Source organism: Branchiostoma lanceolatum, chromosome 15 (genome assembly GCF_035083965.1).
Source record: "Branchiostoma lanceolatum isolate klBraLanc5 chromosome 15, klBraLanc5.hap2, whole genome shotgun sequence".
Taxonomy (NCBI): Eukaryota; Metazoa; Chordata; class Leptocardii; order Amphioxiformes; family Branchiostomatidae; genus Branchiostoma; species Branchiostoma lanceolatum.
Genome location: NC_089736.1, coordinates 11,638,484 through 11,653,701, shown reverse-complemented (window position 1 = coordinate 11,653,701; position 15,218 = coordinate 11,638,484). Strand labels below are relative to the sequence as shown.

Here is a 15,218-nt window from a genome sequence, read left to right as displayed (position 1 = left end):
ATATGTATTTACAAATATCATCACATCATCGAAATGCTGAAGGTGTTAAGATTTTGTACAAGTTCCTTAACGCCTGACATGAAGGGTTCTTCAGGGTACGATCCTCGGCCTACTTTAAAAGTTTAGGTTTCCGTTCTTCTTAAACTTGTTTGCGGCCTTGATGACGGCTAAAGGTGTTGACCAGACGCCTCCAGCGATCTCTGCCGGAGAAGGAGACCAGAATCTCTTCCCTGTCTTCTTGTCGTACACGTACTCTCTTCCCGTCACTGTAAAAAAAAAAAAAAAAAACAGGCATTCGCACAATTAGTGAGTATGTAATGATAATAATAATAATGGTTCATTGATCAGGAATTACCCGTGCAATGGCAGCCAGTGCTGAATTGCCGTAGAGTTTACAATCACATAATACACAACAGATACATACATTTGTAATTGCTCCACACTTGCACTTTGTACCCATTCACACCTGGGTGGAGTGAGGAAAGTCGTGTAAAGTGCCTTTCCCAAGGACACAACATCGGGGCATATCGGGGTTTCGAACCAGGGACCTCTCTCGGTTCTGGGCGAAACACCCTACCACACGATGCCACAGTGTGAAGATCGGAAATATATACTAAGCCTTTAGCACTCTGAAGTAAACGTTTGACACCCAATTACCCATTGGTAACAGAGTTAGGCAGCAAGGACAAGGTTAAGAGATGCTTTAAACGCAAGGCAAGCACTCTGGCTCATACAATTGTGATGTAATTTACAAGTACTTACCGGGGTCGATGGCGTACCCGTCGTTTGGACCTGGGGCTAGCGCTCTCGACGCGCTTGGTGCCTTCTACAAATATGAAACAAAGCAGCTTAGTAAGTGGACAAAATAGCTTAGTAAGGAACATAGAACAAATAGTACTGTATGGTATATGTTCTTGATTACAGCACGTGTACAGATCTTCCGTCTGAGTGATAACCCTATCATGTAGTTTGCAGACTACGAACTAGAACTTGTAAAATCCATTTCTCTGCTTCCATACAAACTAGAGTGAAAAGATTCAGAAGAAGACGGTAAAATATGCAGTTAGGTTTGAACTGCTTTTAATGAAAATGTCCATATCCTATATATAAAGTTGAAAGTTCCTGCCCGTAGGCTAATTTCAAGTACTAGTATATGTAACACGGAGAGGACGGACAGACTACTGACACTAAGTTCTAACTTATTGGGTTCGACTTCTTTTTCCGGGACAGTGGAAGACGAATGATCCCATATACTCACCGTGTTGTTTGAAACGGCACCAGGAAGGGTGGGGTTAAAGGAGCTCGCCGCGGCTCCCGCGCCTAGGCCGGCGGCTACCCCCACCCCTGCCCCCGCCGCTGCCCCCACCCCTCCTGACGCTACCCCCACCCCTCCTGACGCCACTGTGGGGGTCCCGAATTTGCTGCTTGCCGTGACAGGTGCCTTCTGTCCCGACCCCCCGCCGTTCTTTAGAATGGACTTCTTCCCGGCTGCGTTGTTGTTTGCTGCCGCGACCGCAGCCGTACCGCCGGCGGCGGCCCCTGCTACCACACCCGCCGCTGCAGCACTGTTAGGCCCGAAGGCTTGCTTGGGAGTTTTGGTGCCGTCGTAGGGCGAGAGTTCGATCCCTTTGCCACTGCAGAAATACAGTAATACATGTTTATCATCAGTCGCATTCCTTGTATTTGTTATACTTACTTGGATGATACATACCTAATGATTCGAGGTGACATGAATACAGTCAAACCTGCCTATGCGACCACCTTTTCAACGCGACCACCTGTCCAATGCGACCGCTTTACCTCGGTCCCATGGGTGGTCGCCTTGGACAGGTGTGACTGTATTAGTTATGATTCGAATGTATGATGTGAAAATGGACATCATATTTTTACCATCAACAGTAACTGTAAGTCTTTGTCATAGTCTTAAATTTCGCAACCATATTTACTTAGTTGGATATACAATCATAATGTTTTTAAAATAGATAAAAACGAGAAGAGAATTTTCGATACAATCTACACAAAAACTTCGGAGGGGGACACACTTCTTTCCATTGTTTATCTTCTGGTTGTTGGCCTTCAGAGGGTTCGATTCGCCGTCGGCAACTTTCGGCTTTCTTCGGCAAGTGGCGTAGACACAGTATGCCGCCATTGCGATGACTAGGAGAGCCAGAAGACACAGAAACACCACAGCAATTATGCTCTCTGTGTGGCTGATCCAGGGTGTAGCCGCTGTTACAGTTGTCGTACCTTGGGTTGCTGTGTTTAAGAGAAAGATACAAGCCATGCCACGGTTGATTGCCTGCCGTGTAGTGGTAACAACAACCGCTAGATGGCGTTTCTATACCGCTGTTATTGACACCTCTGATAATCAAAGAAATCAGTTTGAAGGGTATGTATATGATGATACTCTCTGTGTGGCTTATCCAGGGTGTAGCTGCTGTTACAGTTGTCAACATTGGGTTGATGCGTTGATGAGAAAGATACAAGTGTAGCGGTCATAACAACCGCTAGATGGCGTTTGTATACCACTGTTGTTGACGCCTCTAACGACTAATTTGTGTGTGTGTGTGTGTGTGTGTGTGTGTGTGTGAAACTTGTGGTTGCTTCATATGTGCATCTCTGTGTTTTTTGTCGCTTTTGACATGTACGATCATTCTCCATTGCTGAATTTCTAGAGTATATTTGAAATGGATCGTAGCACCATTCACACCTGAAATTATCTACCACATGTATGATAACTAGAGTTAAGTATTTGTGCTACATATACTTCAGGTTTGTTATGTTAGTTTAGCGATTACGGGGTCTTTTTATGAATTGGTATTGAATCTTCATTTTTGTTTGAGTTGAATGTGTGATAGTTGTGTGCCGATTTGTTGAAAATAGAGAGAACACTAGCGACCCCAAAAACACCCTTCCCAATGAAATGGTATGGCTACCCTGCGACGTCACAAAATCAAGATGGCGGCCACCACACATGCCAACGGATCCAACAAAGGTTTTGCTACGGAAACCTGTAATAAGGAGCTATGGTTCCGTACTTACTCAGTTGTACGGCCGTGTAGACTGCCATGAAACCCTGGTACGTGCCCGACCCGTCCGACGTGAAGGATACAGACATGGTGTTTCCCGTGGACGTGAAGGTGGCCGGAACACTCTGTCCACAATACGTCGCTGTAGAGTAGGGAAAGTGGATCATAGTGTTTTGCATGCCCTATACGTGAATCGTAGCGAAGCCAAGTTGCACCGATAGCTATCGAAAAGCATCATGCTTCGCCTTCAGTCGGAGGTTCGACCGCTTTACCTTTACCTTTAGATAAACTAAAGGCAAAGCCTACAGAAAAAGGAGGGGTGTAGAGAGGGAGCGGTGTAGGTGGAATGGTGTGAGTAAATAAGTGAATGAGTGAGTGAGTGAGTGAGTGAGTGAGTGAGTGGGTGAGTGAGTGAGTGAGTCACTGTGTGCACGAGTGCGTGAGTGAACCAGTGAGTCAGTGAATGAGTCAGTGAGTGAGTGAGTGAGTGAGTGAGTGAGTGAGTGAGTGAGTGAGTGAGTGAGTGAGTGAGTGAAGTATTAAGGGAGATATGGAAAATTTGAGAAAAAGAGGAAGGAATGAAACGGGATGGGAGACACTTTTACCTAATTTGACGAGTTGATAATTTTGTCGAGACTTGTTTCTGCAAAACTTGCAATCGTACCTGCCAAAGTCTTGGACGTCCCTGTCCCCTCGTAGACGTTGACGTAATCTTTAGTACAGCTCGGGTCACTAGTACTGGGTTCCAAGATGAAGGCGGTGAACTGCAGTTGAATGACGTACCCCGCCCCCACCGCGATCACCCACTCACAGTACGCCTTGTTCTCGTACGAGAAAGGGTAGTTCATGGAGGAGACGGACCCGTACTGGTCGGTCAGGACCCCGCTGGAGGGACACGTGGTGTTGGGCGCTGGAAAATATCTCAGTTTACTATCTAATCCACAACCATGGGTAGACATTAGCCTCTACCAGACTCCATAGGTCGCAGGATAATTAGTTTAGGTCCACTCCCATGACGGCTAACGCCTGTTGTCTGTCTATTTGGCCAATTTCTCCTATTTTCCAGCGACCTATAGAGTCTGGTAGAGGCTAGGTAGACATGTCACTCCCGTTATCTTCTTTAACTCTTATTTAAGTAAAGTCAAGATTATTCATTTTACGATTTAAGAGGTTGTACATAGGTAAGATATACTTGGATGGGTTAAAGTGTACCGCAAGCATACCAATTGAGTTACCTGTGCCAATCAATCATCAAGACATAACGATTAAGTTTCGGTGCACTGTATTTAAAAAGGCACCACAAGAGCTTTGAGAAATGCCGACTGGAAAGACAATTTCAACACCAGGTATAAGGCAATGTTGATACCTGTAGTTGTTTGCAGCGGTGTCGTTGTAATGGCCACAGTAGTCGGGGCGGCTGTGGTTGGCACTGTCGTCAGAACAGTGGTTGCTTTTGTGGTGGTCTGTACAGGTGTCGTCGTAGGCTGTGCAGTGGTCGGGGCTGCAGTTGTAGCTTCCGGTGTAGTTGGCGCTGCTGTTGTAGGTTGTGTTGTTGCAGGGGGTACCGTTGAAGCCTGCGTGGTGGTTGGGGCCGCTGTTGAAGGTGGCGCGGTTGTAGTAGGAGCGGCCGTTGAGGGCGGTTGAGTCGTGGGGGCCAGTGTCGAAGGCTGGGTGGTTGTAGGAGCAGCGGTGGAAGGCGGTGTAGTTATAGGTGGTGCTGTCGACGCTTGTGTAGTTGTCGGGGGAAGCGTTGATGGTTGTGTAGTACTTGGAGCAGCTGTAGACGGTGGTAAAGTTGTAGGGGGCACTGTAGAAGGTTGTGCCGTAGTAGGAGCTGCTGTAGACGGTGGTACAGTAGTTGTGGCAACCGTCGAATGTAGTGTAGTCGTAGGTGCCGCCGTTGTCGGTGTTGTAGTTGTAGGGGGAACAGTGGAAGGTTGTGCAGTAGTCGGTGCTGTTGTAGTTGGTTGCACAGTGGTTGGGGCTGGGGTTGTAGGCTGCACAGTAGTTGGGGCTGCGGTTGTAGGTTGTGCAGTGGTTGGGGCGGTTGTTGTAGTGGCTGTGGTGGTTGCAACAGTTGTTGTTGTTGCAGCAAGGGTAGAGGGTATAGCCGTGGTTGTTGGTGCAGCGGTAGATGGTGCAGCGGTGGTTGGAGGAGTGGTTGTAGTAGGTGGTGCCGTGGTTGGTGGAGTAGTTGTAGTCGGTGGTGCTGTGGTCGGTGGAGTAGTTGTAGTAGGTGGGGCAGTCGTTGGAGGCGCCGTAGTCACTGTACAGGGACAAATTTTCAAATTTTGTTATGTTCGAATGAAATCTTTTACATTCAGAAAAACAAATGGATTGTAACTTCCAGAGTATTTATCAAAGCCCAAAACCAATGAAACTCTTGACTCCCTGCTGCCTAACTCTGTAATCAATAGGAAATTGTGTGCCAAACGGCTACTTCAGTGTGATAAAGGTTAGCATACATGTGACGGTGTATGTTGCGGAGAAGCCTTGTGTGTTGTCGACGCCGTCGCTTATGAAGATGACCGTCAGTTCGCCTGACGAGACGGTGATGTTCGGCGGAGTTGTCCAGGTACAATACGTTCCTGTGTGAAAATAGGAATACATGTATAAAGTTACCAGTTGATGAACGTATCATGTGTCGTGTTTTTGTTTGTCCAGAGTTTGTTCTGCTCAAATAGCGTATGTATAGAGCTTTTTTTTATGATGGCTAAAAGTCACCGTTCCTTTAATCTAACTAATTATAAGGAGGTTTAATATTCGCAACCTAAAATCCTCCTTGATGTAACTTAACCCAGTTGTTTGATGGATATTGTTGGGCTGATGCCTTATTCTGTTCCCGCTATCCTAATCGAGATCCTTCGTGTATGATTTTTTTGTTACCGTGGCCGACAGGTACAAAGCGCTACTCACCTACTTTTGCTGCGATACACCAACTTGAGAGCTGCGCGACACACCCATAAAAAGTTGGTGTGTCGCGCAGCAACGGTCGGTGTGTCGGTCAGCAAAAGTTAAGCTGTGTCATTCTTTGTACCTGTCGGCCACGGTACTTTGGCGATTCTTACCTAGTAGTACAGTGTTGGGACTGAGCCCGTCGTAAACGGCCACATAGTCTGCCGTACAGGAGGTGTCGTTCGGATCACCGACTCGGAAATTGTCAAACGACAGGCTGACTGAGCTGACTGCTGCGACCTGAAAGAAAAACAAGATTGGCAATAAAAAAAAGACATTGCCATAGCGACGGTGGTTGTTGTTGTTTTCATTTTTACTGTACCCTGCATAGGGCACTGATAAAATACAAGTAATTCCCAACCCAATGGAATGTCAGGAATTCCAGTCCCAATGTGATGCCAGGATTTCCAGTCCCAATGGAATGCCAGGAATTCCAGTCCCAATGGAATGCCAGGAATTCCAGTCCCAATGGAATGCCAGGAATTCCAGTCCCAATGGAATGCCAGGAATTCCAGTCCCAATGGAAAGCCAGGAATTCCAGTCCCAATGGAATGCCAGGAATTCCAGTCCCAATGGAATACCCGGAATTATGCGTGAAAAGATGCTTCGTTGCCAACGTATCATAACATGCATCTGAAGTCAACATGTATACAGAGTTGCAACGATTTCTCACCTGTATTTCCCAGGTACAGTTCGAGTAGCTGTCGTACGCGGTGGGATAGTTCATGGACTGCAAGGTACCTGTCGTTGACGTCATGGTACTTCCGGTTCCGGTGCAGCTGGTACTGTAAGCTGGAACAGCATACTATTTCTCAGGTACGTCATAAACTCAAATACAGTCACATTAATATTAATATTAATATTATTATATTCTACAAAGTATGCATGTATGACAACATTGGGGATATTTTACTCGCCTTTGGTTCGTTACAGGCTGGCCGACCAATCTTAATGCTCAAGAATGTTGACTTCCATATAGTTAAAGTTTTCTTAAGTGATAGCAAAACTTGCATTATTTTTGCTGGCGCCTATGGACGCCGCCATGTTGTTTGTTTGATTGTTGGCGGGCGCCATGTTGTTTGTTTCCCATATTGTTACAGGTTTGCGATAGAAAAACTACACTGTTTTTGCTGTGATTGTGTTTGTGATTTATTTCATGCTAAGGTGTTGTGATTTTGTGGAAAGCAAATGGATGGCAAAATTCACAACGATGTTTGTTTTTTTGTTGTATAATGTTTTTTGCAAAGGATTGCCATCATCAATATTACCAAGTTGGCACTTACATATCGGCGTCGTCGGTGCCAATGTAGTGACGACCGTTGTGGGCGCGGGTGTTGTTGTTGGGGCGACGGTTGTTGTTGTTGGTGCCAGCGTTGTCGGGGCAACGGTTGTTGTCGGGGCAACGGTTGTTGTGGGGCACGCTGAACCAGTAGCTGTCATAAGGTGTCATAAAGGTATTAAGGCATTTAAATTCCGTTAAAGGGTAGCAATGATATACTAATAACTAAAATGCACATTCTTTCATACTTGCTTATTATATGTTACCATGATATGATATGATATGATATCTATTTGTATTTTGTATTTTTAACAATTCATTACAGCTCTCGCTGGTAACGTTTGACCCACAATAATACAGACGAACATACAACTTGTATACATAACCTACAATAAATGGAGTAAAAAATTATAATTTCAATACACCTTAGAAGACAATATATATTGTATATGATATGATGTGTTTGTCATCGATGTGGTCTTGCCTGCATGAAACCAAAGAAAACACACGTACCTGATTCTGAAAAGGACGCGAGAAAGCCGGTGTTCGAGGTTGACGCGTCGCTGGTAAAAATAACGGTCATTTCGTTTGTACACGAATACACCGTAGCCGGGGGGTAACTTCCCAAACCTGAGGTGGTTCCACAGTAAGATCCTAAAAGGATATTAGTTATGATTATTTCACTATAATGATTTTCCATTCCGCTTTCAATGATACATTTGAGTCGTAATACCAGAGAAGAAGGCGTATGATGCCCATACTGGCAGCTATCACATGTGCAAAACTGTTCATCTTATTTTGATCTAGATATTATTATTATGGATACTCATATTCATATTGGGTCGTCGTACGATTCTGTGTCGTAAACCTTTCAAGCAGGCGATGACAGAACCAACCTTTTACAAGGATTTAAGACAGCCCTTTCCGTAACAAGACAGCTGAAAACGACCCATGCAAAATCATTCCAAGAATGCCTTAAATTCAGTTTGCGATCGTGCGAAGATCGTACAAAAACTGTGACTGGGGCCCTAACCGAAAACGTACCTTCTTCCGACAAGCCAGTCCCTACGCCATAATAAACGGTCACTTTATCATTCCCAGCACACGTGAAAGAATCCACGTCAAAGCTGCTGAATGACAGGGCGACATACATCCCGGCAGTGACCGTTATCTGCCACGTACATGTCGCGCTGTTGTCGTAATTTCCGCTTCCGTAGTTCATAGTCGAGAAAGATCCGCTCGTCTGTCCGTTGTATGTTCCGATATTCCCACATCCTGAGTCCAATCCTGCAGGACATTTCCATTTTATAAGCCAAACAAACAAACAAACAAACAAACAATCCATCACATGGATTTAGGATAAAGCTTTACATTCTCATTGTCGATGATAATCATCTATTATAATAGCTGATAACATGAAGTTTACGTGGCGTCAACGTTTTCTCCACATGAGATAGATTAAACTGCCCTCTAGCGGCTGATGTAGAGCTTTACAGCTGTGTGGCCCAAGGGCGCCGCCCTATACACCGAAAGTTGTGAGAAGGATACTTTATAGTTCGTAGTTGATAATATACCATGTTATTTGCCATAAATTATACCTAATGCAGTTGTTGTCCAATAACGTTTTACTTGACTACGTTATATTACCCTGGGAACCAGACTGTTTATCGGGCCTTTTTTGCCGGTTCTTTTAGCCGGTTCCTTCTAGCCAATTCATTCGGCGGCCGAAAGCTCCAAGCCCGCCGATACCGTAATTAGCTCACCGGGGGAGTTCTAGCCGGAGAGGTGACCGGCCCTTACTTCCATGGGCTACAACTCCCCGGAGCGTTGATTAAGATCGGACGGGCTGACTGTTCTTGGGCCGCCGAAGGAAATCGCTAGCGACCCGGTACTAGTCTGGGCTCCCAGTGTAACGTTATATAAGATATGCAACTTCGTGAAACTAAACCATTCAGAACTGTTACAAAGGAATATAACCTCTTACCCGCAGCGCTTGCAGTAAATGTGGCAGAGAAACCCGTTTGAGAGTTAAAAGCGTTGAAGGCGCTGCTCAAGCCTACGGTTAGTCTAACAGTCATGATGTTGGACGTAGTCAGCAGATCCGGTGGTAGAGCCGTACCGCAGTACTGGCCTGTGCGAGGGAGGAGAGATATATAGTTACGGCGGTAAAACAATGTTTGATATTGTGTCAAATACCTAACGATGTGAATTATCTATAATTTAGACAAGAATTCGAAGAACACTTCTGTTTCATTTTTTACACATAATACAACCATTAGATTGTTTGGCTATATGAAAGCTGGGTTTGTGCCTTGCTCTTCGCCCAAGTGACGCAAGTGGACTCTACGGCAAAGTTTTGTAAAATGGTTAATGCATTTCAGTGCATTTTTGTTTTGATTGATACTCGCTGAGTCCTTTTAAAATTAGCTCACAATTCGATGTTCGGTGTCCTTTTGCTATTAAGTTGTATGATTTGCAGCCCTAAAACGTCCTTGGCTTTTTTGTATCAAAACGTAAGTCCTTCGCCTCATCTACATACTAGATTGTCTACACACCCTGAATCTAAACCAAATGGACTACAACAGTACCTAACAGAGTTCCAGTTGTCGAATCTCCGTCGTATACATCTATGTAGTCATTGATGCAACTTCCGGCAAAGTTGGTCCCCAGGTCGAAGGCATCGAAACTTAGTAGAACAACCGACCCGGCTGGCACAGTGACGGACCATTCGCATGCCTCGTAAGGGTAGACTCCAGGGTAGTTGTCAGTTGTGAAACTCTGACTCGCGAATACATTAGTGAAACTTGCACCATTGCTGCAAGCTGAAACACATTCAACAATATATCAGACAATTAGCATTACCACCTAGACAAGAGTTAGTAGAGTAAATTCATTTTCACTTAAGGTTCGTGGTACATTTTAATTTCTGTTGGTTGAAATTTATGTTATCATTATTGTTATCCGTGCAAGTACACGTCTACAGCTTTTGACGTTCTATTAGTATCATTGTTATTATTATTATTGTTCTTATACTAACTTCTGTACTTCTGTTATCACTATTGTACATGATTATCCCATTATTTGTACAATATTATTTCTCGCTGGATGGTTCGCTTATTGTATTTTTATTTTTTTTATTTTGAAAACCAATAAAAAAAGGTTCGTGATAAAAGTTGCTTGAAAATTTTGCTTGTAATAAATCTCAAGATTTTTTTTCATATTGAATCAAGCGTGAAGACTCCCCTGGGTTTTCACAAAAATATCATATATCTGTAAGTTTAAGCTATAAAAGGCTAGAAGTAGCAGTCCAAAGCACTTTGCTCAGTCCAGAAATAACTTGCTCACTGTTTTACTAAATACAAGAAGGCGACTCCATATCTTATATGCCTTATCAACTATACGTTGATATAGTAACAGCTCTATTCAATTTTTGTCCAGTACATTAGTATATTGTATTGTGTTAAGGTTTTTAGTGATATTATACAAAAGGTCTCACCCATCATGTGTCAATCAAGATTCTATCGGGAGAAAATAATAGACCGAACTTTCCCTTACAATCGGCCCCTGCAGTTTCACTCTTGCCGCTAGGTGTGAGGGGTCGGCAAACCTACATCTCTTACTTTCTGCCCCAAGAGCCATCTTCCACTCGACCACAGCATGTTCAGAACACGAGATATTAAAACCGGAAGTTCGGCTGCAGTACCAGAACAAGCCGGTAGGGGCCCAAAATCTAATCATTTCGGGGTCTTATCAAGACCTACCTACATGCCTTATTTCAAGACAATCCACCCAGACCCTCTAGAGTTATCGTGTTCATACACACACACATACACACATACACACACACACACACACACACACACACACACACACACACGGAGAGAGAGAAAGAGAAAGAGAGAAAGAAAGAGAGAGAGACAGAGAGACAGACAGACACAAGCTTCCGAAAACATAACCTTTTTGGCGAAGGTCCCAATCACCAGACGTGAAATTTACGTGGATTTACCTAACAGAGATGACACGGTTACTTGGGGTGAATGGCCGTTTCAACTTTCTCTCAAACACAAACCGGCTGTTTTCGACCAAATCTTTTGTATCTCACCATTTGTAACTAACAACACTGAGGCAACAGGACGACAGTTTGTAAATTTATCTAGTGCGCTTGCCATTCATCTTACATGACCTATAGTACACTGACTGTCGAGTCCCTTCTGAATAGGGTACTAATTGTCAAACTTTCCTATACTAAGAAGCTTCATTGTACACGTTACTGAATGCTTTTGCATAAAAGAGAGGCATACACGGGTGATTTTGTGAACGTTCAAGACTATCCATAAATTGAAATAATTTTAAAAGAATCTTAAGTTTTCTACTTACTTCGTCCTTAAGGATATGATGCTAGCACTTAATTGTGTTTACCTATTGAGCCCCATTAAGATCTACTTACAGTCGTGTAATCTTGTTAAATATGCACAGGTAGGCTATGAATAGAGGACGAAAAGACACGTCTCATTAATGAAGGCAGAAACACATTTGTTCAGCTACCCGGCGACTGAAACGACTCTCTAAGTCCCTGATAAAGTTTGAAGCCAAAACTATAGAATTACATGCTTTAAAATCCTGTAGCTGAGTGTTAGTGTTTAACAGCACATTTCGGCGTCTTAGAATTACAAAATTCTAGATTGTGAGCAAGCTAACGTTTTACTTTTAGAATGGTAACGTTAAAGCAAACGGCTAACAGACGGAATAAAGATTAAAATTGTAAAAAGACAAGTAAAATTATTGGCGTAAATGACGTCCGTGAACCGTTTTAGACCAAATTTGCAAGACGTGTCACATTTAGAAAACTGAGTCTGTCATGAAACAAATAAATCAGTTTTTGTTTCTCAAAGGCACACTTGTTGAAACACATATTTCCAATCCACAACATACTCCCGAATTTACATTGAAAAGTATTTCGCGTTCCTATCATATATATCTATGCCTGGTCTGCCTTAAAGCACTTTCATGTGACATAGATTTTAAATCAGAACATCTTCCAAGGCATCCTCTGGATCTTCCGAAGAGACAGTGTCTCCGTTGCTGTCAGGTTGTCCCAGACACATGTGTAACTCGTCAACAAGTACGGAACGGTTCACGTGAAAAACAGCACCTATACAGACATACCACCAGTAGCTAATCCTTTGTCTAAATAAGCTGTTTCCGAGCATTACCACGTTTGAGGGGACCTGTTATTCTACCTCTTTGTTTCGTGTTTTTCTTCTAAAGAGTTTTTTTTTTTCCAAAAAGCCCGTCACATACCAGTGCCATTGGCTACAGTGTGAGAATGAATACGACTTAAACCTCAGTGGTCGAGGGTTCGCGATAAAAGAAAGTTATGGGCCGAAGAAAGCTTTGGGACAAAATAGATCTGTTATGGTAGCCCGGAAGAAGGATAACGACTGTAGAGTTCCTTAACGCTTTTTTTGGTCCAAATGTAGATGATTTTATTTTGACCCACTCTAATTATATAAGAATTGTACTGACTCTTTGCAGTCACTTCTTTCAAAATTTGAAACCACTCCTAAAATCTCGATTTGCACTTCATCTATATTTCTGGATTGTCTTTTAACATAAAACGCATACGTACACATTTACAACGGTAACTGTACCGTAGACCACTTTTCGCAGGTCTGAAAGGAGATTTCCTACAAGAAATACGGACTCTTGGAACTCAAACACTTATATGATCGAAAGCAAATGTTCAAAATGGCGTGCCTTCAAGCTACTACACATTAAAACGGTGGTACTTGAACCCATCACTCTTCATGGCGCGTTACGCACAATACACAACCAACAGGCCGTGCTAATGTCTAACTGAAGCAGCTTTACTATACAATAACGACATTCCCACTATTGCTACCATGTCTATCGGAATGAGGTTAAACACATTGTACATCTCTGTCAGATATGAGTTAAAGATGAAGATTGGTTTTGTTGTTTGATCTGTTTTTACGTTTTTATCATATGAAAAAGACCTTTATCGCACATTCATGCCACGAAGGGCGCTAGGTACTGATCGCGAATCGTATGACTTAACAAACTTATAACAAACATGTATACAAGTACAAACAACGATGCACGAGTTAAACGTAGTAGATAAGAGTGTTACACTAAACTAGCCGAGTACAGTCAACTTCTTCTCGCTCCTTTGTACATGTGTGGGAACAGATAATATCTCTTGCACAGGGTTTGTCTAAACCATCAAAAATACAAATTCATCTGTTGCATTTAGCTATTTGAAACATGCAAACTTTTTTTTGATACAATCAAAAGTACAATTCATGATACAATTTAGATCTAAAAGTACAATTCATGATACAATTTACAATCTAATGTTCATCTTATATATTATTAGATTGTAACACATATACACGCACCTGACGAAGCTCCGTCTATGAGAAACGCCACCAGAGCCAGCAGGATAGCAAAGAGAGACATGTCTCCTTCATAATCTGAAAATAAAGGTTTAAAATGTGAAGATCCCTTCAATGCCCTCTTGTATACTTTTCTGTAAGTGTATAAATAAAAGTTCTCCACTGCTTGTTCCCCTGGGTACTGTTAGTAGTGTGTGGAGTGTTCTTTTTGTACTTAGTAAGTCTTGCCAGTGATTAACTGTTTTGTTGTTGTTTTTTGCGTAACACCCAGACTTTACACGCAATAGTTGGGAAATATGTGTTGACAACCATTGTGAGAGGTCCCTAATATTTTAACGATTCACTGTAATAGTCAAGCCTAGATATTGATATTTTGGTACTAAGATATGCAGCCAACTTTTGCGCTGTATCTATAACGTGTAGATTAAGGTTTGACCTGTTACAGTTTTATGGAAGAACTTAAAATTAGCTATGTGTAAGTATAAAAGAGCGCTGTGGTAGTAAAGACAGTATTATCACTGCCCTTCTCATGCTAGGGTCACATTTCCAAAGCAGTGCGCGACCGTTAACAAAAAATAAAAGCATTTATCAAGAAATAAACACAAATTATGCTCATGGCCATTTTTCTACGATTTGTGAATTTTGTTGTCTTTTATATCATAGTTTTCGTTCTTGCAAAGTTCGGGCACCGGTTTGGAAAGGTGACCCTAGCATTAGATATCCCCCGATTCACTACCAAAAACATTACTAGAATTTCCAAAAGAAATTGTCTTGATCGATCAAATCATAATTTTTATAACGATCGACACTTGTATCACTCTCAAGAACTTTGCAGATACAATATGAAAACATTAAAAGTGTCTCAACCTTACCCGCTCTGCTCCGGTGAAGTTGTCAACACCCTCTCTCTCTCATCCGCTGTGAAAACTGTCGTCACCGTCAATCCAGCCACCGGAAACACATGAAACCCACCGGTCCGCTCTAAACCTTCACATAATACAACTGCAGTCACACTCAACAATGTTTACAACTGTTTTCTCCCAATTAAGACCGCACCTTTTACACGGCCAATGCCATTTTCTTCAATAGTTGCTATATGAAGTAAAGCCCCCACTTTGTCTAACTCGACCCAATGAATACAAATGTTCATAAAGCCATCCGTTTTGGTCCGCTTGTTGCCAAAGGACCTCTGTCGCGGTATGGGGGATATAGAGTCTATTTGTGGTCGTTAATGAGTGTTTACTGGTGGTAGGACACTGTATGTGGTCATGTTTGCGAATCAACACAGGGAACCTGAAGAGAGGACGACGAAAAGGGACTCGCCGTCATCATCACCTGACGTTGGGCGTCTCGCTTTTTATTGGCCGAACCGGTGGAACGGGCCAAACTACTCCTGTCAAAAATATGTACCCGGGTAAAATCAGGCCAGTGTAACGGACCAGAAGACTAGTATTTGTTTATTTGTTTATTCATTTCGCACTTAAAAGTAATAGATACAGAATAATGAAATACAAATGAGAATATTACAGTGCAGCGCAA

General features: G+C 42.9%; 1 protein-coding gene across 1 annotated transcript; it reads right to left on the bottom strand.

Moving 5' to 3' along the window:
- Positions 1-114: 114 nt before the first annotated feature.
- LOC136421122 (cubilin-like) lies at positions 115-14,645 on the bottom strand. Its single transcript, XM_066408274.1, has 18 exons — positions 14,552-14,645; positions 13,683-13,757; positions 9,852-10,085; positions 9,248-9,394; positions 8,308-8,550; positions 7,777-7,917; positions 7,268-7,417; positions 6,658-6,776; positions 6,098-6,224; positions 5,495-5,617; positions 5,028-5,295; positions 4,373-4,983; positions 3,694-3,963; positions 3,043-3,171; positions 2,043-2,256; positions 1,259-1,634; positions 763-826; positions 115-266 (listed from the first exon to the last, which is right to left on the bottom strand). The coding sequence occupies exons 2-18, from the start codon at positions 13,741-13,743 to the stop codon at positions 115-117; spliced, it is 3,429 nt and encodes a 1,142-aa protein (XP_066264371.1). The 5' UTR covers positions 13,744-13,757; positions 14,552-14,645.
- Positions 14,646-15,218: the final 573 nt, after the last annotated feature.

Coding starts and splice junctions, on each gene's coding strand:
- LOC136421122 (XM_066408274.1), bottom strand. CDS start 13,743: ATGTCTCTCTTTGCTATCCTGCTGGCTCTGGTGGCGTTTCTCATAGAC. Junction 8,551..9,247: donor ATTTACTGCAAGCGCTGCGG/GTAAGAGGTTAT, acceptor AATGTCCTGCAG/GATTGGACTCAGGATGTGGG. Junction 4,984..5,027: donor GCAGCCCCAACTACTGTGCA/GCCTACAACCCC, acceptor CAACTACAACAG/CACCGACTACTGCACAACCT.